General features: G+C 42.8%; 1 protein-coding gene across 1 annotated transcript in view; it reads left to right on the forward strand.

Annotated features, from left to right (window-relative positions):
- ralylb (RALY RNA binding protein like b) overlaps window positions 1-27,538 on the forward strand; it is a 155,088-nt gene that overhangs the window by 67,024 nt on the left and 60,526 nt on the right. Inside the window, exon 2 of the mRNA XM_085419049.1 lies at window positions 4,527-4,800. Within this exon, the coding sequence (XP_085275175.1) occupies window positions 4,545-4,800 (256 nt within the window). The 5' untranslated portion in view covers window positions 4,527-4,544. The remainder of the gene's footprint in view (window positions 1-4,526; window positions 4,801-27,538) is intronic.

Genomic DNA, 27,538 nt, shown 5'->3' on the forward strand with positions numbered 1-27,538 from the left:
TGGAAGAAATCTTTGAAGCAATTATTCTAACTTTGCGGTACACGGTGGCAACGCTTTTGGAAAAGGTGTATCGGGTTACCTTTCTCTGTTCTGTTTCAGCGAGCAGCTTCTTCGGCCTTTCCTCAGCCCGTCGAGCTGCCTAGGCAACAATCAGAGCAGAGAGGCTGAGGCATCGTGAAGAGAAATGTACAGTGGTGGAGTGGTAGGAAATTACAAAAGGAATCAATTCAATGAGTTCCCTCCATGAAAAAAAATGTCTATAAATCAGGCAGAGCCAGAGCCAAACAACAACCTTTTAAGAGCCTGTCTACCGAGGCACAATGCATTACAGAGCAAGAGAGAGCTCAGTAATATGGCTACTTCTGCACGAAACCCTTTCTTTTTTCACTCAACCGCTAACCCAACACAGCAGTGCTGTCAACTACATAACCTTGATGCTTTTTCTACTGACCTTATTTGTATGTCTTTATCATTGCCATGATATTGGGCTTCTCTTACAAAACATATTAGAGGCAAAGCATGCTGCGCTTTTCTGTAATGCCAGAACATCAAAGTGTTTTTTTCCCCAAAGGAGACGTCCACCTTTTGAAAAATGTGGCACTTATTCTGACACGACCACGCCGGCATGAAAGTGAAAATGAAGACTTATCTGTCTTCACCTCTTAACTGTCAAAAGGCAGTACAGTTGAAGCTGTAATCATTTTTAAAGAGTGGGCTTTGAACACCAGGTCGTTACTTTTCCTCTAAAAGCAGTTTGCAGAGCACGTTTCTGTTTTTTTTGATAACAAATATCAGGTCCTCTAAAACAATTCTTTTTCCAATTACATTCCTGGTTGAATATCACTTCCTGCGCTGTTTTCCCATGTTTCTCCCTGTGACGCTATCACCTCAGAGGACAAGAAGCTTAATGGAGGTTGTAAATATACTAAAAGGCAAGGTCAGCAGGAAAACCACTGATGGAATAAATTAGTGTCCCGTTCTAAAGAAAACAACAGAGAAGACAACATGAAATATAACAGTAAGAAGGGGTAAAGTGGTCCGAAGGCCAGTATCCACTCCTGATTTATTAAACTAGAGAGGCAACCTAACCCTTCTCCACTGATGTGTCATGTTCCCTGTGACCTGTCCATGAACATCCATATGGCAGGAGTGTCAGACTGGGGTTTTGAACTAGCATTAGGTGGTCACTGTGGTGCTCGTTTGAGTTAAGACATGCATATCTGTGTGCCTGCACCACATCAATTTTCAGTGTCTGCCACTGATAAATGACAAGGCCACTTGAGGGCTGGTGAGCAGGAGTTTATTCCCACATGTGGCAACGTGCAGAAACAGCACATCCATGCAACACTGTAAACCCGAGCTGCTGTGTGACCACAGTAGGTGCAAATAGTCAAAGAAATAACATGAGACGTTAGGTGATATAACACATAAAACATGTGTTGCCAAGTGAAAGAGTAGCGGTAGTGTGTGTTGCCTGATCCCAGACTCAGGTGTAATGGATGCATGACACAGAATATTTCCTCTGTAAATCGCATGGCTGTTCCACTTTACTGGTTGACTGGGCAGCTTTCTTCTTTATCTACTGTGGCTTCAGTGTGTGAATTGCATCCTTTTCAGAATTATTCTCCTGCCACATACAGCCAATTGCCGAACAAAGTTATTATGGGACAGCACATCACAATAAAACTACACTGTGTAATTGTGCAGAGATTGACGCTACGCAGTGGGCAATCAAAGCTGCCGCGCCGTAGGAGTCTACAGCCGTTTGCATTGGAAATTATGTTTGGTAAAGGGAAAGAGACTGCCAGTCAGAAATGTGTACGTGTGTGCGCTTGTGTGTTCGTGCACGATATTCCAAGAACATCAGCGTTACCTTGGTTACTAATCCTATTTACTGAGGATTGGATCCATTATTCAGGTTCTTCGTCTCAAAGCTGAATAGTTGTTATCACAGTGTGTCAGGGACAGAGACTCAGAGCAGGCAAATATTAAATATGCAGTGTTTTCTTCACAATATTTCACAGTATTTAATGGACTAACTGTAATCCATTTTGGAACATAAACTGTAATGAAAACCAGGATTTTTCCAGCTATAAAAAAACAAAACGACATGCTTGCAGTGAAAAGAAAATCAAAGGAAAAACTGGTGGAAAAATTTGGGGGGATCAATTTACCTATCTGCTGTTTGATAACCGTAATTAAACATACAACAATGATCGCTCAATAGTGCATCCTTTCATTGGGTAGGCATAATTGCCCCGATGCTGCGACCAATCATCTTTCGTGAAAACTAACATTCAAGCCGTGAAAAGGTCATTTAGGAATAATTGCAGAGGAGGCCTACAAAAGCTGAGGCTAATGTACGTTGATAACTTGACAGCACAGAAAAGTCTGAATAAAACTGTAACACGAATTACAGCCCACGCTTTATGTGATCAGTGAAATGGCACACAAAGCATTAGGGATGCAACAATATGGGTATTGAGATAGCAAAGCTTTTTCACTGACAGCTACTGTATTTGGTTTCTCACAAAGCGGAGAGAACTGCTGTGACATTCACATATTGTTGCTTCTTCTTATGCTCCTCACAATCATCCAGTGGTAGCATTTCAACCATGAAAAATGTGGCTTAGGTAAGCAGTTGACTGGCCAGTGACATTGTACTTTACATACAGAGAAGGAAACCTTCAACAACAACAACAACAACAACAGCCTTTTCAACAAAAAGGTGCATTAAAAAAGTAGAACCCAACTAGGAAAAAGGGTAAAAGTTTAAAAGTTTAGTAAGTTTTAAGAAAATGATATGTTGCTATCAAACAAGTCATTTATGTTTATCATTTACTAAAAACTAGCTATAATTTGAATTTAATATGATAACATTGGTACATATAATAACACACAGCATTGGACCCGTGCCACAACAACAGTAAGGCCAATCTCACTCCCTTCTTGGTGTCATTTAACCAAAACCACAATCTTATCCTAAAGCTATTAAGTAGGTTTGACACCTAAACTATCTAAAACAAAAAGGGCAGTAAAAGCAAAAGTAAACACAAAGTGAAAATGATTGTGTGTTATTGACTAATTACACACAGTCTAAGTCCATGTAGTTACAGCACGCACAGTTGTGTTATAATAGACAGCCAATTTGTGTTTATAGATGATCTATATAGTATTTATTAACCATTTGCAGAGCTTAGAAACATCAATCCAGCTCCACCTGTCAATGAATGTGGAATGGGTAAAGATCATGCATTCAGACTGATTCAGGCCCGGCTCCAATTCCTATCCTGTCATCTCCCAGCACTCTCTGCCCTGATCCACTCAGAGTGGCTTATTTTGTCCAACACAACCTGTGTTCCTCATTCAAAATTGCTCATCCTTCCAAAATTACACCGAAAGATCTAAAATCTAATTAAACAACATGTAGATAGTTCTGTAAAAGTTGACATGGTTGCCTTTACTTCACATTTATGAAAGAATTGGAAAGTTGCCCTACTTTTTTGAGTTAAACGTGAAGTACTTATAGTCGCTTAACTCTAAATATTAACAGAGGCCGTCATTCATCAGTTACAGAACAATTATTATTAAAAGATGTGTAAGCATTAAATAATGGTGCAATTTCATTAACAGTAAAAGCTTTATTTTTATTAAAAATGAATTTTCCATTCATTAACTACGGTTAATATAAAGTATTACTGGAAAAAAGTAATTATCCTGCGTTTCATGGAGCTCCGGTGTGTAATATGAGTAAATAAATGTCAAATGACTCAAGTTAAATTGAAGTAATTTTAAGTGTATGTAAAATATCTGTTTCAAAATCTCCTTTCCAGAAGTTTGACTTTTACTTCATCTTTTTTTCTATCTAGTTATATTTCATGTCACATTTCGTGACAGTGGATTTGTCACCAGCCAATCACATGCCCCCAGCTGGGTCAGTAAAACATCCATTCACAGCAATGCTGTCAGTTGCTGGAGGAATCACAGAGAGACTCTGTGTGTGTGTTTTACTCTTTAAAGTAGTTGTCTGACTGAGAAACATAAAACCACGATGCCATGTTAGCCAAGGTCACAAACCAGCACACCGAGCTGGCTGGGTAAGTAAGTAAGAAGCACATGTATGTGATGAAGAAGCAATGATCATCATTCAGAATTGGCTAAATTTAGTGTTGTTGCAGCTCAAGAAAGGTCAGTTGTTAAACCGTTATATTTTTTCTTTCCTTTTTTTTAAACTTGCAGTGTTTTTGATTTCTCTAAGCAGCAGTTAGGTAACTGGTGACAACTCTGCAATCATGAAATGACTTCTTTAAGAGTATTATTGGATATTTTACTGATTCTGAATTAGTTCCTGAAGTTCTTCAAAAACGGTTCCATCTATAATTGTGCTTATTTATTTGACTATCTGTGTCATTATGTTATGTTAAAAAACTAATATTAAACACTTCCTTTGGAGCAGAATTAGCTGGAGTTGGCCTGCCCGTCCTCTAAAGCTTTCCCCCTCCCCTCCCCCTCTGTCTGTGTCCCAGGAGGGCAACTGGAGGAGAATGACTGGTAAAACTCAGACCAGCAACGTGACCAACAAGAATGACCCTCGTTCCCTCAACTCCAGAGTCTTTATTGGCAACCTCAACACAGCCATCGTCAAGAAGACCGACATAGAGGTCATCTTCGCCAAGTATGGCAAGATAGTGGGTTGCTCTGTGCACAAGGGTTACGCCTTTGTACAATACATGAACGAAAGGAACGCCCGAGCAGCAGTGGCGGGGGAAAACGCCCGTATCATTGCTGGACAGCCTCTTGGTGAGTCTTTGCTTTGTTTTTGTTTTGTTCTTTTCCTCTTTGCTCTCAGGTATCTATCATTTGCTATGCAGATTTTATTAGTATGAAAGCCCAGTGAAATATAGCCTATACTGTACTTCACAAACACTTTCCTCTTGAAATACAGAGGCTTGATCTTTGCTGGAGGAATGGATTGTCTCTCTTGGGAACAAAAACTGCCTTAGGCATCTTTCAGGCTTTTAGTTTAGAGCCTCTCTTGGCTCCTAAATGCTGAAATGTCTGTGTTTGTTGTCATGCTGTTTTTGAGAAAATCCCTGCTGAATCATTTAACTGATCCACTAGTGGATGTAAGCACAGTTTGATTTTAAAATTTACTAAACATCAACTTGCAGAAAGTGTGTCAAAGTTCTTGTGACATACTACTTAGAGCGGAATGGAATTTATTATGTGGCATGGGATGCACCTCCAATATGCTGTGCAAGCACTGCTACTCTACTGTGCGTGCACTTTTTGTGTTTTATGTTGTTGTTGTTGTTGTTTGTGGATCGTGAGTGGGAAAACTTTTCATATTTGGAATTGTTTTGTTCCTGGCTGGCAGGCAAAATGTTTAAGCAATCAAAAGACGTGAGTCAAAAGTTAACTTTTTATACAAATGGAAACAAATTAGAAAAATACCGAAGAATCATTGTTATACGGTTTTGTGTGTCTTCACTCCAGAAGCAAACAAAGCTACAATTTAAGTTTCAGTGTTGAATTAAGTTTTGTCTCTGAAGGGCATTGTCTGGGGTCTTATCTTGTTAAAACATCTTTGCGAAGCCTAGGGGTGAATTGCAAAGATACAGCGGAGCACATTCCTAGACACTACTGCTATCAAACATAATTTTAAAATGATCATGACCAGATAATGCTGTGCATGCAGGCAGGCGAGCAAGAGTCCTTTTGATTAAATTCTCTGCAGCAAGTTTAGTGTTTCAACTAGGGAGCCTGGGCTCTGCAGTGAGTGCAATGTGCAGGTTTTACTGAGTGTTAGTGTCACGGAGGAGCAGGGAGGACTCGGCGCAGACTGAAGTCTCAGAAAAACAGGTTTATTTACACACTCCAGGTGCACTATATACAGGTGAGGGAGAAGGGGGCCAGGGTTCCCAGGGGTGCAGAGTGGGGTCGGGAAAAGCGTCCAGAGTCTCCAAACCAAAACACGAGAAATCTGCATACAGAGAACAAGGGTTAGCACGGAACTTTTACGGACAGAGCTCAAAACTGGCTGAGGCTAAAGTAGCACTGACGAGCGTTATTCAATAGTCCAGCGGCGAGGTGCTCTCAGTCACTGCCTTAAGTAGCGGGAGCAAACAGGGTGAGGAGCCACAGGTGATTGCCTACAGGTGGTGGAGGCCGGGAGCTCACAATGAGCTCCGCCCAGGCAGCGAGCAGAGAGAGAGGAGAGAGAGAAAAGACAAAACATAACATGTAGCCACACAGGGCCAGCCGAGCAGGCACGGGGACCGTGACAGTACCCCCCCCCTCAACGGGAGCCTCCCGGCGACCCACCAGGCTTACCCGGATACCGACGATGGAAGTCCCGGATCAACTCCTTGGCCAGGACAGCCGACCGGGGCACCCAGGACCGTTCCTCCGGCCCGTAGCCCTCCCAATCCACCAGGTACTGGAAACCCCGTCCCCGGCGCCGAGAGTCCATAATACGAGTGATGGCGTACACCTCCTGACCATCCACAAGCTGGGCGGGCGGAGGGGCCCTAAGAGGGGGGCACAGCGGGCTGGAGAGCACGGGCTTGACCTGAGAGACGTGGAAGACGTTGTGTATGCGCATATTGCGCGGCAGCTTCAGGCGAACAGACACCGGGTTGACAACAGAGTCAATTTCAAAAGGCCCAAGGAAGGTGGGCGCCAGTTTCTTAGACTCAGCGCGAATAGGCACAAAGCGAGTGGACAGCCATACCTTCTGACCCGCGGCGTATGCAGGGGCAGGGGTCCGACGGCGATCAGCGAGGGCCTTGTTTCGCTCCTTAGTTCGGAGCAGGGCCGCTCTGGTAGTACGCCAGGCCCGACGGCACCTTCGGAGGTGGTGTTGCAGAGAGGGGACCGCATGCTCTCCTTCAAGAGCAGGAAACAGCGGCGGTTGGTACCCCAGAGAAGCCTCGAACGGCGACATTCCCGTGGCGGACGACGTGAGGCTGTTATGAGCGTACTCAATCCACGGTAACTGGTCGCTCCAGGTGCCTTGGTTGTGGGAGACAACACAGCGAAGGGCAGCTTCCAGCTCCTGGTTGGCACGCTCCGTCTGTCCGTTGGTCTGAGGGTGAAAACCAGATGAAAGACTAACCTTTGCGCCCAGGGTCGTGCAGAACTCTTTCCAAACCCGCGAGGTGAACTGAGGGCCTCTGTCGGACACGATGTCGTCAGGGATGCCGTGCAGCCTAAACACATGTGCCGTGAGCAGTTGAGCAGTCTCCAGTGCGGTCGGGAGCTTTATGAGGGCAACAAAATGTGCAGCCTTAGAAAAACGGTCCACAATGGTTAGTATTACTGTGTTACCTGAAGAGGACGGCAGCCCCGTGACGAAGTCCAGGGCGATGTGGGACCAGGGCCGGCCAGGAGTGGGGAGAGGCTGGAGCAACCCGGACGGCGGTTGGTTGGGACGCTTGTTTTGAGCGCACGTGGGACAGGCGGTCACATAGTCTCTAGTGTCTTTTATCAGGGAGGGCCACCAGAAGTAACGTTGCAAGAAGGAGATCGTGCGATGAAGTCCAGGGTGGCAGGAAAAGCGGGCGGTGTGACCCCACTGGAGAACACGTGACCTGACGGACGTGGGAACATAAAGCCGCCCTGGTGGGCCCGTCCCTGGGTCGGGTTCGGTGACTTGCGCCTCGAGGATTTGGGATTCAATCGCCCAAGTGACTGCTCCGAACACGCAGGAGGAGGGGAGGATGGGCTCAGGGTCAGGGTCTTTCTCCGTAACGGTGAACAGCCGGGAAAGGGCGTCAGGTTTTACGTTTCGTGACCCGGGCCTGTAGGTGAGAGAAAAGTCAAACCGTGAGAAAAACAGAGCCCACCTGGCCTGCCGGGAGTTGAGACGCTTTGCTGACCGGATGTACTCCAGGTTTTTGTGGTCTGTCCATACAATAAAGGGATGCTCAGCGCCCTCTAGCCAGTGCCTCCATTCCTCTAGTGAGAGTTTCACAGCCAGCAGCTCTCGGTCCCCGATGTCGTAATTCCGCTCCGCTGGTGTGAGGCGGCGAGAGAAGAAGGCACACGGGTGGAGTTTACCTTTAAAGCGCTGAGACAGGACTGCCCCAACCCCCGTCTCCGACGCATCCACCTCCACCACGAACTGTTGGTTGAGGTCAGGCTGTTGAAGGATAGGAGCGGTGGCAAACCTTTCCTTTAGGCAGGCGAACGCCTCCTGGGCTGGCGGGTCCCACTGAAACGACACCTTCGGGGAAGTAAGTCTTGTGAGAGGCAATGCGATCTTACTATAATCTTTAATGAAGCGCCTGTAGAAATTGGCAAAGCCCAAAAAACGCTGGAGCTGCAGGCGATTTGGGGGCTTGGGCCAGTCTAGGACTGTTTGGACCTTTGCCGGGTCAGGCTTCAGATTACCTTGAGCGATGATGTACCCCAAGAACGCCACTGAGTCTACGTGGAAGTCACATTTCTCCGCCTTCACAAAGAGTCTGTTCTCCAACAGGCGCTGGAGAATCTGTCTCACATGGACTTCGTGCTCCTTCACAGTCTTTGAAAAAACAAGAATGTCATCGAGGTAGACAAAAGCACAGCGGTTAATAAAATCCCTGAGGACATCATTGACTAGCGCTTGGAAAACAGCAGGGGCGTTCGTCAGACCGAAGGGCATTACCAAATACTCAAAATGACCAAGATGTGTATTGAATGCAGTCTTCCACTCGTCTCCCTTTCGAATCCTCACTAGGTGGTAAGCGTTTCTCAGATCGAGTTTGGTGAACACTGTAGCCCCTTGAAGTAGTTCAAAGGCAGAGGAGAGAAGGGGCAGCGGGTATTTGTTTTTGATCGTGATTCTGTTGAGGCCACGATAGTCTATACACGGCCGGAGGGTTTTGTCTTTCTTGCTGACAAAAAAAAACCCCGCACCTACAGGAGAAGAAGAGGACCGCATAATGCCCGCGGCCAGCGAGTCGGTGATGTATTTCTCCATTGTCTCTCTCTCAGGTTGGGTGAGACTATACAAGCGGCCAGAGGGAAGCGGCGCCCCCGGGAGGAGGTCAATGGCACAGTCGTAGGGCCTGTGGGGGGGGGAGCATTTTTGCTTTGTCCTTGCTGAATACTGCTGCCAGGTCGTGATAGACAAAGGGAACAGCGGACAAATCGCACTCCTCTGTGGGCTCAACTGTGGTTAGCCGAGTGACCGGGGGGGTGGCAGTTTTAAGACAGTTCATGTGGCATTCCACACTCCACCCCGTAACACGCTCTTTCTTCCAGTCTATCTGGGGGTTATGTTGCACCAACCAGGGGTAACCTAACACAAGTGGTGCAAACGGTGTCTTGAACACGAAGAAGCTAATCCTTTCAGTATGGTTACCGGAGAGTGTGAGAGACAAGGGTTCAGTAATATGAGTGATGTCCGGCAAACGTTGGCCTGATAAGGCAGACACACGGAGCGGATTAGGCAAAGCTGTGGTAGCAACGTTCAGCTTTGTGGCTAGTGAGATATCAATGAAGCTCTGCTCAGCACCAGAGTCTATTAATGCAGAAAGAGGGTGAATCGCTGTCTGTATCATGAGCTTTGCGGGCAATGTTAAACGTGGATGGGAGTGTTTACCAGACAGGTCGCCCACCAGTACCCTCTCCACTACTGGTGGGCGCGCTCTTTTGCCAGAGCCGGGCAGGTGGAGATAAAGTGACCCTTACGGCCGCAATACAGGCACTCACCAGCGGAGAACCGACGCTGACGTTCCGCGGGTGAAAGGCGGGAGCGTCCTATCTGCATCGGCTGCTCTCCTTCCTCGCCCCCGCTGTACTCACGGGCTCCTCGTGACTCGGGGGATGGGTCTCTTGTTGCCCGCGGCTCCCGCGGTGCGTGCCTCCGCACGCTCCGGCGCGCACGCAGCCGATCATCCACCTGAATACACAGCGACATAACAGCCTCCAGAGATTGAGGGAGTTCACGCATCATTAATTCGTCCTTTAGGTCGTCATTGATGTTGTTTAGTAACGTGGTCCTTAATGCCTCCTGCCCCCACTTTGTTTGCGCTGCCAGGGTCCAAAAATCAACAGAATAATCAGCCATGCTGCGCTTACCTTGTTTAAGGTTGAGTAAGCGGTGACCGGCGGCTTCTGTGCTGGAGCCCTTATCAAACACAGCCTTAAACTTGGAAAGGAAGTCAGCATACGTAATTACAGGGTTTGCTTGAAGTTGAGCCTGCGCCCAGGTCAAAGCACGGTCACGTAACAGCTGAACGAAATAGGCGATCTTGACCTCATCGCTAGAAAAGACATGTGGCAATTGGCGAAAATGCATAGGCACTTCCCCAGCTCCCCCGTGAATGCCTCAGGTGTGGGCAACAGCTTATCCAAAGACACAGAGGAGAGAGGTGGTGCAGCAGCGCTTGCAGCAAAGCCTGATGTTACCTGAGGAGATGAGGCAGAGGCTGGGCGCTCCGGGGGGCTCGCCTCGGGGGGGCTCGCCTCTAGTGGTGTTCGTTGGGCGACGGCCAGAGCCAAGGCGGCCACCTCTCCACTGAGCCGGACTAACATCTGCTCATGCCGGTGTAGTAGCTCCTCCAAGGTAATCGGGGCCGGGGCCGAGGAAGCAGAGTCCGCTGAGTCCATGGTTGGCTGGACTATTCTGTCACGGAGGAGCAGGGAGGACTCGGCGCAGACTGAAGTCTCAGAAAAACAGGTTTATTTACACACTCCAGGTGCACTATATACAGGTGAGGGAGAAGGGGGCCAGGGTTCCCAGGGGTGCAGAGCGGGGTCGGGAAAAGCGTCCAGAGTCTCCAAACCAAAACACGAGAAATCTGCATACAGAGAACAAGGGTTAGCACGGAACTTTTACGGACAGAGCTCAAAACTGGCTGAGGCTAAAGTAGCACTGACGAGCGTTATTCAATAGTCCAGCGGCGAGGTGCTCTCAGTCACTGCCTTAAGTAGCGGGAGCAAACAGGGTGAGGAGCCACAGGTGATTGCCTACAGGTGGTGGAGGCCGGGAGCTCACAATGAGCTCCGCCCAGGCAGCGAGCAGAGAGAGAGGAGAGAGAGAAAAGACAAAACATAACATGTAGCCACACAGGGCCAGCCGAGCAGGCACGGGGACCGTGACAGTTAGTCATAATGCAATAACAGTAAAAAGAAATTAAACCTTCTTTCAGTGCTAAGGACCAAATTAACCATTTGGTCCTTAGCACATCTTAAAATTAACTAAATGCAATCTCAGATGAATTCCAAAACATGGTATATTACACTTTGTCATTATTTATATAACAAAAGTCAAACCAGATGCAGAAGCAGTTTGCAGAAAGCAAAATACATTCTTACAGCTTCCGTAAGAGACTTTAAGAGACTAAGTAGCAGTCAGGTGCTGCTAATCAATGCACTTGATAATTACATCAGGAAGTGTGAGCACCTTATAAATGCAGACGTTTTAGTGGTTTGCAGGTCTGGAGCATTCTAGTGTGGGTTAAAACATTACCAAGGAGGAAAGACACCAGAAACGATCTTAAAGAAAGAATCGTTGGTGCCAGTCTGGTAAGGGAAGTGTTGCAGGACAATTTCCAAACAATTAGAAATGCTTCATTCTGCAGTGAGAAAGAATACTCACATGTGGAAAACATACCAATTACCAATCTTCCAGTGAATGTACCACCCCAAGGTCAGACTGTGCAGTCCTCAGACTGCTCAATGAGCTACATCTCAGGCTCTACAGGCCTCACTTAGCATGTTAAATGCTGAAGTTTATGACAGCACAATTAGTGAAAGATGGAGAAAGTATAGCTCATTTCAGGGCTGCCAGGAGAAAACCTGTCCTACTCTTGTGTCTAGAAAGAAATTAGCAGCATGGTTTGAAAAGTTGCAGCTGAATCAACTTTCTTGATGAATATCTTTTGGACAAAGTGGTGTTTGCCAAACATGATGCTGTCCATTATGGCCAAACACCAAATACTGCATTTCAGCACAAACACATCATACTAAGTGTTAAGCACAGTAATGGAGAGGTGATGATTCGGCTTGTTTATATACCAAAGTAATCTAGAGTCAAATGTGAGGCCATCTAACCAACAGCCAAAGTTTGTACAAAATTGGGACAAATTAACAGGACAATGATCTCTCTCCTTCACTCAGACTCAGTGCATTGTACAGCTAATAACAATGAACTAAAAATGACTAGACAGGTATGGCGTGGCTGGAAGGGTTTCCAAGAGAAAGCCTCTTCTCTGTAAAATGAGATATTTGTCATTAGGCTCTTATTTCATTGCAAAGAAACACGAGGCTCCCTACGGAAAGATTGAAGAGGTACGATAATAACTGAACCCATAAAAGAACATAGATACAAAGCCAAGACATGGACATAATAGTGGATAATAAGGTAGACCTACATGATCACTTTGGTTACCTTGCAGTTTTGTGTCTTTATGATGTTGTATCATAAAGACACAAAACTTTTGGTTCCACCATGATTTTTCTGTGACTATGGAGTAAAGAAGGACACAGCTTGATTGTCAGCTTGGACTTGAAAGTGATCTTTCTAATCTTTTTGAAAAGGGAACATTTAATGAAAGAAAATGCAGAGCTCATTTAAAAGTTGTCTGTTCTGCATCAACCAGACAAGTTATTGATCTGCCTCCTTTCGACACAGCTTATATCTACCAAAACACCAATAGTCTGACACCGGTAGTCTGACTTGACTCTCACACCCTCCTATAAAAGTCTACTCATGTGGTTCTTTCAGCTGCTTTTCTCTTGTTAAGATGTTGAGCTGTTCATGAAAGTGTTTCCTCTTTGCCAATTATTGGATATTTCCCCTGCACGCTTAACAAATGAGATGTTCCTCCTGAAAACTGATTGTGTGATTGGAGCTTTCTAAAACAAATAATAATAATAATAATAATAATAATAATAAGATTTTTTTTTTTAATTATACTATTTCTCTATCAAGATAAAACATCAGTATCAAGCACTGATGATCTCTCGTTGACTGGTTAATGTGAGCTAATGTGTTTTTGCTCTTGAGGATGTGCATTAGTTTGATATTTATTGTTATGGATGTTACAATCAGTGAATTAGCAGGAAAAAAAACTGTTATTAAAACCATTCACGAGAAGGTTGATCAGCCGACGGAGCCAAAACCATATGTGAGCAATCCACCGAAGGCCTAATAAGAGTTAAACTGATTCATTTGTGACTTTAATGCTAGACAGGTGACTCTTTTTCATGTGTGATTGCTTGTTTTTGGTTGAGAAAACAATAATAACTAAAAGTATTTTCATTACTACAGAGTTCATTTCACACGAAGCAAGACAATCCAGCCTTCACTGCTATCACTCAGTCTGCAAGTCATGTGGCGTAAGTAAGACTGGAAGATAGATCTTTAATTGACAATTTAGACCACCCTTCTTCTCATCCTGCCAAGCTGATGCTTTTTATATTAACATGGCAGAGAAATGAATCAGCCCCGTAATGATTTTGTGATGAAGGATGACCTCCCCAAAGCATCCGGCTTCCTGTGCAAAAACATTTCATTAAAGGGTTATTACCTGCAAGTTGATTGCACGTCAGCTTCACAGGTACGCTAACATTGCTCTGTTACTAAAGGACCGGCATTCATGTGTGTTGCTGTTTGAGCCACTGTTGACAATGTCTGTTGTTATCATTGACCGCCCGCGCAAGACGAATCAACAAATCTTTGTGTGGGGGGAGAGGAATGTTTGAAAAAGCACAGTTTTGAAGTGGGAAAAGAGGTCAGTGGAATAATCACATCATACTTCGACTGCACAGCTCCACTTCAGTTGTGCAGACCCAAGGTGATGACTAATCTGTGCACTCGCTGATACACAAGTGTCAGAGGTCATAGCCTGCTGCCACCACTGCAGATGAGACTGTTACTGTATATGTGCTATATGTTTGTGTTTGTGTGTGTGTGTGTGTGTGTGTGTGTGTGTGTGTGTGTGTGTGTGTGTGTGTGTGTGTGTGTGTGTGTGTGTAGCTAAAAAACCGCAGATGAGCAAATGCAAAAATTCTAAAATTGCAAAGCTGGCAGCACCGTCCTCCCCTCGCCTGCAGAATGAAAAATGGATGCTCCATTACTCTATCAAATATGAGTAGGAGTTCGTGAGATCGTAGCTAGGATTCTGAGCACAGCAATCATTACCAAATAATAGTACGTGTGATGCTATTTTGAGTGGAGCGCTGTATCTCTGTGCAATTCGCAGATACAAGCTTGAAGAAATTTCTCGTTTTGCAGGAGCGCAGATGTTTAATATAGCATCACATCAGACACGAAGACGCTTTCCTCTGTTCCTCTGTTGGTGAAACATTGAAAAAAAAAAGCCCCAGTACATACTAGACAGTAAAGAAACCTCCCTTGCCACAGTGTTGGCAGTATTTAAAGCAAGGATTCTTGATTTGTGGATATCAAACGTGCAACAGTGGAGCTCTAATGCCAAAATCAAAAGTAGAAAATATACAGTGCAGTGAAAAAGTGTGCGTTTCCTTCCTGATTTCCTATTCTTTGACATATTTATCATTTACCCTATTTGAAAGTAAGTGACCACCCCCAAATCATGATTTTCCACACCCAGCCTTGATTACTGCCAGACTTGTTAAATCAAGAAACCACTTAAACAGAACCTGTCTGACAAAGTAAAGCAGGCTTTAATATCACAAAAAGCCACACATCATGCCACAATCTAAAGAAACAGCTGAGAAAGAAAGTTAATGAGATCTATCGGTTTGGAAAAGGTTGCAAAGACACTTCTACGGCTTTGGGAACCACAGTGAGAGCCATTATCCACACAAGGAAAAAACTTGAAACGGGGGTGAACGTGTCCTGGTTCTACAGTTTTTTTTAAAAACAAAACCGTGTTGGAGTGGTCTGTTCATAATCAGGACTTAAATCTGATTGAGATGCTTTGGCATGACCTTAAACAGGCCGTACGTGCTGAAAAACTCTCCAGTGTGGCTGAATTAAAAATTCCTCCACACTGAGTTGAAAGATTTATTGCCAATTATCACAAATGGTTGATTGCGGTTCTTATTGCCAAGGGTGGCGCAACCAGCTATTATGTTTAGGAGGCAATCACTTTTTCACACAGGTAGGTTTGAATGATAAAAGAACAATAAATAAAATCACCATTAAAAATACAGTTTTGTATTTACTCGGTTTATCTTTTGTCTAAAATCTGTCTAAAATGTGTTTGATCATCTGAAACATTAAAGAGTGATAAATGAAAAATATGCAAAAAAGAAAAAGAAAAAAGAAAAGAAAGACATTGTTTTTCAATTTATATATATCACAGTATCCTTGATTTGTTTTGCTTTGTGTGTCTCTCTCCATGGAGCTGAAACAATTAAACCTCGCAGTTTTTACCAAGCCAGTTGCTAGCTGTGCCTTTCTTCTTCCTGGCGCTGGCAATGGTAGTGTGCTGGAACTTTAACTGAATGCAAATGAGAATGAAGAGACTAAACAAAGCAATAAATTTGTTATCAAAGACTCAGTAGCACTCAAAACAACTGCGGGAAACTTGTCAGTATTAGCAGCTCCTTTTACAAAAACACATTTCATCTGTTGAATGCGTAACAGAAATGCTGAATTGTATGAACTCGGAACACTTTTCGCTCATTTTTCTGAAAGATGCAAACTATTCTCCGCGATGACAATAAAATCCCTCGTAGGACAATCGCTCAAGTATTTAGAGTTATCTGAGGTCAGCTGCTCTACATGTACTGTAAAGTACAAATGTCTCTTCCTTTCACTTCTGGTGCCTTCCCTGCCCTCTGGCTAAAAGTTGACTGGAAGAATTTCTTGTGGCTCAGTGACATGATGATTGCTGGCATCCATGAACCTCAAATGCATCTGAGCAGTTGCCTTCCTCACCCATTGAGAGGTATCAGCTCTATCTGTATGGCCTCCCTCTTCTCTGGGCTCAGGGGGCTGCCATGGAGACGACGAACGACAGATTTTTTTTCAGCATCCCCGGAGCCTCCACATCGTTGCAGTGCCGATTTTTAATACGGCACGCTGAAAATAACCCTTACGCTACCTTAACATTAAGTGGAAGGACTCGCAAGGAGTTAACATCAAACTTGGGTCTTTGAAACTTTTCAGAGATTTCATAAAAAAGCTGATTATATAAAACTCCTTTGAAGTATTCGCATCAAATGTTTGCGATGCATATCACACTTGCCCTTTATGTGGTAAGCTGAATATCTATCATTTCTTGTTTTTCTCATCTACAGAGGTGGTTGTTTCAACCGTGTCCTGACGTGGCACGGTGAGCTTAAGTGCGTGCCTGGAAGCAGCAGACGTGTGTGCTTGGCAGGTGGTGATTGAAGCCCTGATGGAAAAAGGGCAATGAAAGAATAACATCCTATATTTTTCTAAGCAAGGCCATGTATGAAGATACAAGCTGCTGTGTGAGCTGGGAGCGGAGGAGTGGAGGAGAGAGAGGTAGATAGCGGAGAGAGGGCAGGCTAACAACATCTCTGGAGAGCCTGCCTGGTAGCGAGTACACCTGATAATCTTTCTTCTGTTGACTCCTGTTTTAAGTAGCTTGACCCTCCCTGAAGAGATTCGCATTCCACCTGGAAGTTTCATGTTGAAGGTCCATCCCATTACAATATTAATGACCAAAGTGAAGGATAATGTTTGATGGATCACCAATCATACCGCCTCCAAATGGCATTGGCAAGAGTTAGGCACATAAATAATAAAGTGATTTAGATGCAAAATCCATCCTAAGCGGATTACAAAAGCAGTGGCACTGCAATCAATCGTCATTTTGGGCCAACATGATGCATAGCAAGCAGCACCGGACACAGAGAGTAAACTACAGCAGGGAGAAGAGTGAGGAGGGACAGGTAGAAGGAGAACATGCAGGGAGTAGTGCTTACAGTGGCTACAGATACACTTACTGGAGCTGTACGTTGCTTTTTTCTGGGTTTATTTTTATACTTAGAGATTAATAGACAAATACAGGTGACGTTATTTTATTTTTGATTATTAGGAGTTCGTCTACAGGGGACTTCTTTTAAAGGCATTTTACAATGTATTATTTTAATCAAGGGGCGAGACTGCTGTGAGGTCAGAACAGGACACTGGTGGCCAGTTGAAAGCTCCTGACATTAATGATAAAAAGCATCAAAACTGCCTTTAAGTTAGAATCTGTTATGTGAGTGTAGCTATGAGACACATGCAGAAACAGACAAATTAAAATCCAACATGAGGCAGATAAGCATAACAGCAACATTTGAAATATTGGCATTACATCAAATACTATGTTTTTCACAATCAATTTTACAATGCTCTCCTTCATTATGCTTGACAGAGTGCAGCGGCTAAAGTTTTAGTAGTGTTACATTCCACAGAATAAAAACTATGGAAACATGAGATTGAATTGAATTAAGAATATACCAGGCTAAATTCAAACACACTGCCATTGAATTTTGCATTATAATGCAACTGTAGTGAGACTGCATTATTTACAGGGACACAGCATTAAATGTAAGAACATAAGTAGCCTAGGTAGTGTTTTCCCTGGAAGCTGTAAGTGAAAAGTAAAACAAAACTAAACTCGCTTCAAGCTAAAAGCCAAGGAGGCCTCCACATGATAAAATTTGATGATAAACATATTTTTTTTAACCTGGGATATTGTATCTACTGTAGGGCTGAGTTTTTTAACCAGTCGCTTAAAGCATTTCTACCATCTAAGCACATTAGTGATTTCCTGCAACATGGAATGCAACTAGCGATTGCTCCAGCCATACTCAGGTGAGTCATTTGTTTATTTTGGGGTTGCACATCAACAACTGCTTGTATCTCCTCTTTGCGAGCCCTTCGTGGCCTTGTTGCACTCAATGATATATTTTTGCTTCAAGTGGTGAAACAAGTTTGTTGCTTCCACCTTTAGCAGGAGTAGTTTCCTTGTATATTTTGGAGAGTACTGTGCTGTGAGTACCTCCCTTTATCCCTTTATAGGTATTAAATCGTCATTGGAGACTGACATGCATCTGTTGTTCACATATCTCGGGGTTTGTCTCATTGTCCTGCATACTTGCTGTAGCATGATGTGATGCTTTGAAATGGCAAAGCCCTAACAGACAGCAGAAGGATTTAACTTCATATCCATTTTATTTATTTACTTTTAGAACTCTTTTGCATTGATGTTACTGGTGCAGCCACGATGAAATTAATCTAGAACCGTGAACTAGCATGAATTTGGCTCACTTTTTCTTAGCCTTATTTGTATGTTGTGTTTAATGTTAATTAGCAAACTCTACTGTGTGTTGTGTTAATAAAAAAAATAAACATGCTTAAACGCTAACCCCCCCCCCAAAAAAAAAAACAATTAGCAATTGTAAACATTAGCATGTTAGCATGTTCACTGTTAGCATTTAAGGCCATCCATGCAAGAGCTAGCATGGTTAATGTTGCTTTTTTTATTTACACTTTAGCACTCACTTATCACACAGCACATGCTTTAAAACTGATTTAATACAGTCTACACTAATCTCATGCAGTTCACCTAAATTGGATTTGTTAGATTATTGCTCATCTGTAAGCAGCCTATTCAGTATTTGGTGTCTGTCCTCCAGCATTGAAATAGCTTTTCTCTTCACTCATTGTCTAACAGAGAGATTCAAAGCTGGCATACTACAAAACAAAAATGGGGGGGGGGGGGGGGGGGGGGGAGGAAATTTAATTAACACACAAAAGTAAAACTGATTAATTTAAAACATTTCAACACTTTTACACAAAATGCATGTGACCCCTTCATTGCGCTGCATATTACAGGCTTACCACTGTAAGTGAAAATCCAGGAGGGATTTCTTTTTCCTTTAATATCTATCCAAACCAATCCTGTATGTTATCCACCTGGCTGCTGTAATTCTTTCCATCATTCACTATTAGCATTCAGGAGGCTCAGTCTTGCTTTGAAATTTGCATAGATAATTCCAGCTATGTCTACAATAACTGCACAGTTCACTAACTTTATTTTGAGAGCCAGGTTTAGAAGCATGAACAGTCATGAGTGAGAGGCCCTTTGGGTATTGCAGTATGCAACGAGATGGGCCAATTTCTCCTGATCCACTGGACTGAGTCTTGCCTAATCAAACCCCATAAGGCATTTCCTGTATCCTTCATCTCCTTATGTTTGCTTCTGAGGCTGTAAGAATATTCAGTTCATGTGCATGTGTTAATATGTGAGTTATGTATGTGCTTGCAGATAGAAGCCATTCATCTGTGCTTCTTTCAGTAAAATGTTTGAATTTGAATATACCCATTTAACAGACATTGCAATATCAATGTAAAATCCATTTCTATCTCTTTCCTCTCGTAGCCCCTCTTGTAGCCCCTCTCTGCCTTTCTTTTTGGTATTTTTCCTTGTCCTTGTATGTGATTAGAATGCACCGCCATCACCTGTCTCCTCTCTCATTAATCACGCACTGAGAGACTGGACCGGACATTGAATGCGCAGTTAGGCTGACCCAACGCTTGACAAAATACCAGGTACAAAGCGTACGGGCTCACATTCATACATTCATGTGAAATCAACAGCCTGGCCAGGCTCGCGGTTTATCCAAGCTGGAATGCAGTCAAAGTATAAGAAATTTAAAGTTTGTAATCGTGCACCTAATAGGCTTCTAATAAAGCCACCCAAGAAACGAGGAAATCGCATTTCCCCCAGCTGCCAGGATCTCTTTCTATCTATTTGTTTGTCCCCCCTTCTCCATCCCTTTCCCTCGTTCATACAGACTGACAAATGCTTTAGTGGGGCATGAGCCACAGTGTGGACAAAGTGAGATGGATTACTGTGTGGATTTTGGCAGAGGAAACTGCAGCTAATTCTCTGATTAAAAATCTGGGTTCAGAAGGCAGAGAAACACTGAGCTGTGAATCAGAGTGAGAGAATGGGGCTCAGTGGGCTTCAGCAAGCTGTGAGTGAGAATTTGTGTGTGGGAAAGTGTGTGTGTGGTCCAGGCACTTATTGACATATGTACAGGTTAGAAACCAGGCTAGTTTTAACACTTCTGCTTTGACTATTGTGGTCGTATTAATTTTATTGTTAATATGGGCAAAATTATTAATTTTTACTTTTGAAGTTTCATTCTTCTTCACCAGAGATCAGCGAACCAGCTCAGATATATATATATATATATATATATATATATATATATATATTGCACGATTACAATATATATAGGTGGTTCGCTGAGGTGGTTCGCTGATCTCTGGTGAAGAAAAATGAAACTTCTTCCAGTGGTGGTGTGCTGACAAGTTTGGGGTTTGGGTTTTCATTCTACACCCCATTTGTTAAAGTGCTCTTTAGCAAAACAAAGAGAACTGGTACCTCAGCACAAGTAGAATGCCCACAATGAAAAATGCAGTATGTGCTCAGCTATTCGCTAATTGCAAAACTGGCAAATATAACAAAAATCCTATTTTTAAAAAAGAAGATTAAAGAAAAATTAGAAATGACATTAAAGAAACTGCTGATCCACTAGGGTTTTCTAGCACAACCACCTCTGGGGTTTACAGAGAAGGGTCTAAAAAAGAGAAAATATCCGGTGAGCGGCAGTTCTCTGGGTGAAAATACCTTGTTGATGCCAGAGGTAAAGGGATAAAGGCTGGACTGTTTTGAGCTGATAGGAAGGGAGCAGTAACAAAATTAACCACTCATTACAAACAAAGTATGCAGAAGAGCATCTCTGAAAGCACAGCACATCGAATCTTGAAGCAAAAGCTTTGGCTTAGGCTACAGTAACAGAAGACCACACTGGTTGTAGTGTGGTCCTACTTCAATATGGACCAAAAGCACTGTGCAAAAGCATTAAGAATTCTGTCCAAAGTGCTGACTAATTTAAATACATGTAAATTTTCCATCCAATTTTGTTAGATAAGTATAACGTACAATGTTGAAGTTGATGGATTATGGCCAAATAATCTCACCCCAAAGGGTCGCGGCACATGGCCGCCCCTCCCTGATTCTGCCGGAGGTTTCTTCCTGTTAAAATGGAGTTTTTCCTCCCCACTGTCGCCAAAGTGCTTGCTCATAGGGAGTCATATGATTGTTGGGTTTTTCTCTGTATGTATTATTGTAGGGTCTACCTCACAATATGAAGCAACTAGAGGCGACTGTTGTTGTGATTTGACGCTGTATAAATAAAATTGAATTGAAACTGAAATGAAATTTAATGATTGGTATACATTCAGTTTATATCAAGCATATTTTCCTTAATGAATAATTATTGGAAAAGCTAAACCTTTGATTTTATATATTTACATTGCATTTCTCTCAAAATTACTGCTTCATGTTTATTAAGGGTTAAAGTTAACAGAATATTGGTATTCTGTATTTATTTTTTATATATTAAGCATTTTTATGGTGATTACAAACAAAATGAGACATATGAATAAAAATGCATCATATTAATTCAGCTTTGTTGTTAGAGAAATCTACCACTTAAGAAGAAGACTGACAATAAGAGAGCAAGTGTCAACAAAGCACAAGCATTGGAGAAACACTCCAGTGACCACTGGTCACGAGAGGCTCTGAAGTATACCCCCGATGTTGACATGAGTCAGTAGAAGGCACGTCAGTGTACATTTCTATCTTAATATCTTCCAGCTGACCAACCAGCCACCTTAGATTGTGACTCTCTATATCATCCTTCTGCTGGCTGGGGTTCTTTTAAGCATGTGTACTTTAAAAAAAATAGCTGATAGCAGTTAGTAAATAAACCTCTGTGAGTTAATTCTGTTCCTTACTCCACAGAAGAGTGAAGAACAGGATTAACTTCAAGCCTAACAAGCATCCTGGATGCTTTCATTAATATTGCATCCATCTGCAGAGAACAAGAGAGAGAAGACAGCAAGGGGGAGTAGCTTTGGACCGAAGAAGAAAAAAAGCACTGTTGGGTAATTGTTTCCTATGCGTAATCAAAAATGCCCGTGTGCTGTTGAATTTGGGTTCACATTTAGGGCATGCCGATGCAGACAGGATGGTCATGAATGAACGAGTCATTGGCTGAAACTGAGTGCTGGAATTTCACGTAAGAACATAACGTAATAAAATGTAATTTTATAGGATTAGATGACATGTTTAGAAGAAACGTACTAATGTAAAGAGTCTTGACTTTACCCAGATAGCTACAGGAGTTTTAGCCATGTGCAATAAAAGCTGTGTTGTATGTGGGATTAGTGTTCTTACAGATGCTCTTTTTGCGAAAGCTGAGAGATAATACCTCAATAAGGCAAGTGCGTCCTTGCAGCAGGTCTTGCTGACAGAGACCACTGCAGTGCAACCTTTCCACAGAGCATCAGCTAAACAGACGGCTTCCCATAACAGATGTGACACAGACCCCAGGAATGGAAAATCTGCCCTTTAACACTTCATAATAATTGATCCAGTCAGTCACGTCTGTTTCTTAATTCATGCCTTAATTGTCAATGTGCACCTCGGGCGGAATGACAAAAGAGTAATCCAGGCGACAAAAAGGTGACGTATTGTGTGAGTAATGGTTCACGACTTGTGATTATACATGCAGTGATAATTACTGCGACCCCGGAGGGTTTCTGTGGTCCTGTGCTCACAGGACTCTGCAGCATGACCCCGCTGACTCCCCCTGCTTAGTGCATGAATTAAAAATCACACTGACAGACTTCCTGGGGACTTCGCCCCCTGAATGAAGATGGACAGTATAAACAAAATAACATTAAAAAACAGCCCAGAACCTCACCCCGAGCAATATCTTGCTCTCTCATGTGTTTACTTCTCCTCTCACATTTCCTTATTTGACTTAGCATTCATTCTCCCTCCATCTCCTCGCTCTCTCGCCCTTCCTTATTCCTTCATCCTAATTACACTGCAAAGCTGAGGGCCCGTGACTCATGGCATCCAGTTGTTAGCGTGGAATTCTTGCTCACAGCTGGAGGACGGGACCCAGCCTTGGGCTCCACTGTCCAGTAAAGGTCACACCGAGCATGATGGCGGTTAACTACGTCAAGTTTACAGCACTCAAAGCATCGCATTGGCTGCAGCCAGGAGTAACCTCTGACACCATCCAGCCACAGTTTACAGTCAGACCGCAACCACCCAAGGTACTCGGAGCCATTGTTCAGAGCAGTGGTGCTTAACAAAATCGGCCACTCGGCCTTCTCAGACCTGAACCCTGTGCTATTTTAAGGGGCACAGCTCGAAGGATTATTGTGCAACTGAGAGAGCTCGGATTTGTTCCCAACAAAAGATTCATTCACAAACATTTGTCTAATTCAATATACAGTGATCAACCAAAACATCTGGTACTTCCGTCTGGTATTTTTGAACCCCCCCCCCCTTTTTGGTGTACAGCCTTACTTATCTTTAAGCTTTAACGTCTTTTCTCCAGCTCAGCTTCTTTTCCTTTATCGGTGCGTCCTCCTTTGTGACTGGCATGGATTTAATTAAGGAAATCAGTACGGGATAATGACTTCTACCTGAACTGACCTCTTTGTTAAAAGTGTCCTGAATATTTTGCATAATCACTGTAGATTGGATTAAGACGCTGAACGGCTTCCTCGCTCACTGAAACTCATTTCGGATAAGGGGTTCAGCTCCTGGAACCAAAGACATACTCATTAATAGTTGCACACTGCTCTGAGCTTACAGGATGACCAAACGTCTCTTCCATCTGTTGAGGGGGCGGAAGCATAACACCGAGATGTTTGCGCTGTGTCTCCAAGGAAAAATTGACAAACGCTTTATACACGCGATGGGGGGCAGGGCTGTTTTCAATAGATAGCAGCTGGTTTGAAGAGCAATCCTGACCTTGACTACTCCTTGTAGCTTGTTTACACATACTTATTAGCCTGTAGCCTTGGTGGAAATGCAAGAAGTGGTGAAGTTACAAAGATAATGACTGCATGAAAGCAGGGACAGTTTTTAAAACTGAAAGGATATGATTATGCAGTGAATGTTCATGGGCAGGTTAGAATTCATATGTAATGCATGATCAGAGCATAAGAATGACTAAAAAGCAGCAGCTCTCATGTGCAAACTTCATGTAAAATCAAATGTCTTTGTTTTCCCATTCAAGTATGCAAACATATTTAAGTGGGCCTTGTCACAGATGGGTTTTGGACTTGAGCTGTAAAGTGTGTCACTGTTTCCTCTGTAGCCTACCTGTGTGACAGAATTATTAATGAGCTGTGTCTGTATTTATGCACCTCATCTAACAGGGGAAGATGGGCTGCTTTCATTACTTTGAGTTGTGGGAGCCATCCTGTCAAATGAAATTTGAACGCTGGCCAAGATGAGCGCTTGTTATAAGAAAAAGGGGAAATTCATCAAGTGTTAATTTGGTTTGAAATGATGGGTCAGGACAGCGTCAGCCTCATCTCCTCGTATGTCGAGTACATGAAGAACATGGAATCAGGAGTATCTGTCTAAAAAGGCACGTTGTCAGTCTGTGGTCACTGAGCACCACACTGTGGAACTCGGCAGTTATTACCGTTTGGGACTAGCATCCTTATTTATAAAGATGCAATCTCGTCTCACGCATTGATCTACAGTGTCAACTTTTCTGTATGTTTAAGGTTTTATGTCATTATTATTTTAAATGTCATTATAATCAGAGGATTTTTTTAAATGGGTCTTCAAAATTTCACTGCACTCCTGTGGCGTTGTCAGATCAGCCTGACACTGAGTCAAACATCTGCGCACGTGAAGCGTATATAGTGATAAGCCACAACATTAAAATAATTGAAAAACACTGAGAATCTTGTGAGAATGTCATCATCTGCTGGGAGACTTTGGGGACTAATTTAATGCCAATGTTACTCTAACTAGTACCACGAAACACTGCTGCAGATCAGGATCCTGTACTGTAAAGCAACTTCACTGTACCCAGGATATCTTTCCATTATCTGGCCTCTCGTATCCTACCGCTGGAAATCGGGCTAAGCCGTCACACAAAGGCAGTGGATAGGTCCACTTGTAGAAGAGTAAGAAAGGTAAAACTAAAATATTTTTTAAAACAACAACAGGAAAGTAATCACATAGGAGGAGATACGCATTAAAAGCACTGTGAATATGTGTGCTTTTTAAGCACTTTGGTCAATAGGACTGTAAAAGATAGTAATAAATTTAGTGTGCTTGATATAGATATTATATAAAATTAATGTTTAGATGTGTTTAAGACTGTATAGCTTTTAATCTTTCAGCTGCACCTCCAGTGGTGTTTAGAGGTCTCAGAAAGGTGTAGAATAAAAATAAAAACAGAATAAAAACAGAGGCTTAACCTACTTGCAATTTAAAAATAGGGTCAAGAAATACAAATAGGTTCCCTAATTTTAAATGTAGAATCATAAAATCTAAGCATGAATATTATTTCCTAATATTCATCAGGGAAAGACAAAGAAGCATTTTTAAAACGTCCTAATATCTATGTACAGGGGTCCAAGAGATCTTCTAGGAATGGCATTTGAGTCACTGGTCAGTGGGTGTTGATTTTGTACCTGTTGATCTCTAATAGAGAATATAATTTGCTCTGGAGCAGGTTGGGTCTTCAGCTTGAGTTACCATGAACCACATTTATAATACTACAAACCCAGAGTTAAACCTGGAGTTTCTACAATTCCACTTTGTAGCACAGGCCTTTGTAAGCTCCAACATGGCAAGGGATGTCCCCAAAGAGCAGCAGTCTCCTCCAGCAGCATGACACACTCTGCAAAGGACAGGCTTCAGAGCCCAAAGTAGGAAAGGTGTTGACCTTAAAACCTCCCAGATCCAATCAGATTGAATCCACAAAAGCCTGACATCCCAACCCACAGGATTTGCTGCCAGTGTCCTGTGCCAAATGCCACAGGACAGCCCCATAGGGACCATGTCCATTACCAAAAGGTCAGAACTGAGTTGGTGGCACCAGCAAGACCAGCAAAATAGTTCTGATGTTTCAGTGTGGATAGTCATTGTAAGTATACAAATACCGAGGCATGTTTTTGTTGTATGTGTCTGTGTCAATGACAAAAAACCTAAACCATATATGTAGCCTCTTTTATGTATGTAGGTTACATCATTTATACAATAAACCACCTTTTTGGTATTTATTAGCATCTATTAATATTTAGGCTAAAACTATTGTTGCACTGTATTGAAGGAGTTGTAGTCATAAAGATTAATAATGCATATCTGCTCACAGATTTGTTATCATTTGAGATGCTTACTTTGTTATTTCAATTACCAAGATAATTTCAAGTTCATTATTATAGTTATGAATTGCATTTTTAGCGTACTTTATAGTTTTTACAAGGGCTGCAGTAATGACTACTTTGTATGAGTAGCTTTTCTTGTACTTATAATCAGTTTTTCTTAGTGAGCATTTTGAGAAATTAGATTTTTGCTGCCTTTCTTTGCATCATTCAGACTTAAGATTTTGTTTTTTGTTGACCACTGGGGAAAATAAAACAGAAACAACAAAGAAAACCATTTTTATTTGCCTCAGAAATTAAATTTTGAATTAATAGGTAAAAAAAAAAAAAAAAAGGTAATCATGCCAGGCAGTCTTAACTTCAGGTCACAATTTCATTTCATTTCATTTCATTTCATTTTTATTTATTTCACACTTGGTACTACAAATCAAACAAAACAACCACATCTTCTATCAACAAATTGTTGTTGTTGTCACAGTTAGACACAGAAACAAACCAAGTCACAGCACCTGTGAGTACAGTTCATTGTACTCACAGTTTGAGTCTCATTTAAACAAGCGTAAGAGTAAGAATGACTAAATAGAGTGCACCTGTGTGTAATCTAATGTCAGTACAAATACAGCTGCTCTGTGATGGCCTCAGAGGTTGTCTAAGAGAATATTGGGAGCAACAACACCATGAAGTTCAAAAAACACAGCAGACAGGTCAGGGATAAAGTTACTGAGAAATTTAAAGCAGGCTTAGGCTGCAAAAAGATTTCCCAAGCCTTGAACATCCCACGGAGCAATTATTCAGAAATGGAAGGAGTATGGCACAACTGTAAACCTACCAAGTCAAGGCCGTCCACCTAAACTCACAGGCCGAGCTGGACAAGTTGCAGAGATCTACAGCTCAGGTGGGGGAATCTGTCCATAGGACAACTATTAGTCGTGCACTGCACAAAGTTGGCCTTTATGGAAGAGCAGCAAGAAGAAAGCGTGGTCAGAGTTGATGGGAAGATGGATGGAGCCAAATACAGGGCAATATTGGAAGAAAACCTCTTGGAGTCTGCAAAAGACTTGAGACTGGGGCGGAGCTTCACCTTCCAGCAGGACAACGACCCTAAACATAAAGCCATAAAGGGCAACAATGCAATGGTTTCAAACAAAACATATCCATGTGTTAGAATGGCCCAGTCAAAGTCCAGATCTAAATCCAATCGAGAATCTGTGGCAAGATCTGAAAACTGCTGTTCACAAACGCTGTCCATCTAATCTGACTGAGTTGCAGCTGTTTTACAAAGAAGAATTTTCGTTCCACTTCTCACGTGTACACCACTTTGTGTTGGTCTTTCACGTGGAATTCCAATAAAATTGATTCATGTCT

This window comes from Rhamphochromis longiceps, linkage group LG9 (assembly GCF_057381845.1).
Source record: "Rhamphochromis longiceps isolate RC_006_pf linkage group LG9, R_longiceps_female_GT1.1, whole genome shotgun sequence".
Lineage (NCBI taxonomy): Eukaryota > Metazoa > Chordata > Actinopteri > Cichliformes > Cichlidae > Rhamphochromis > Rhamphochromis longiceps.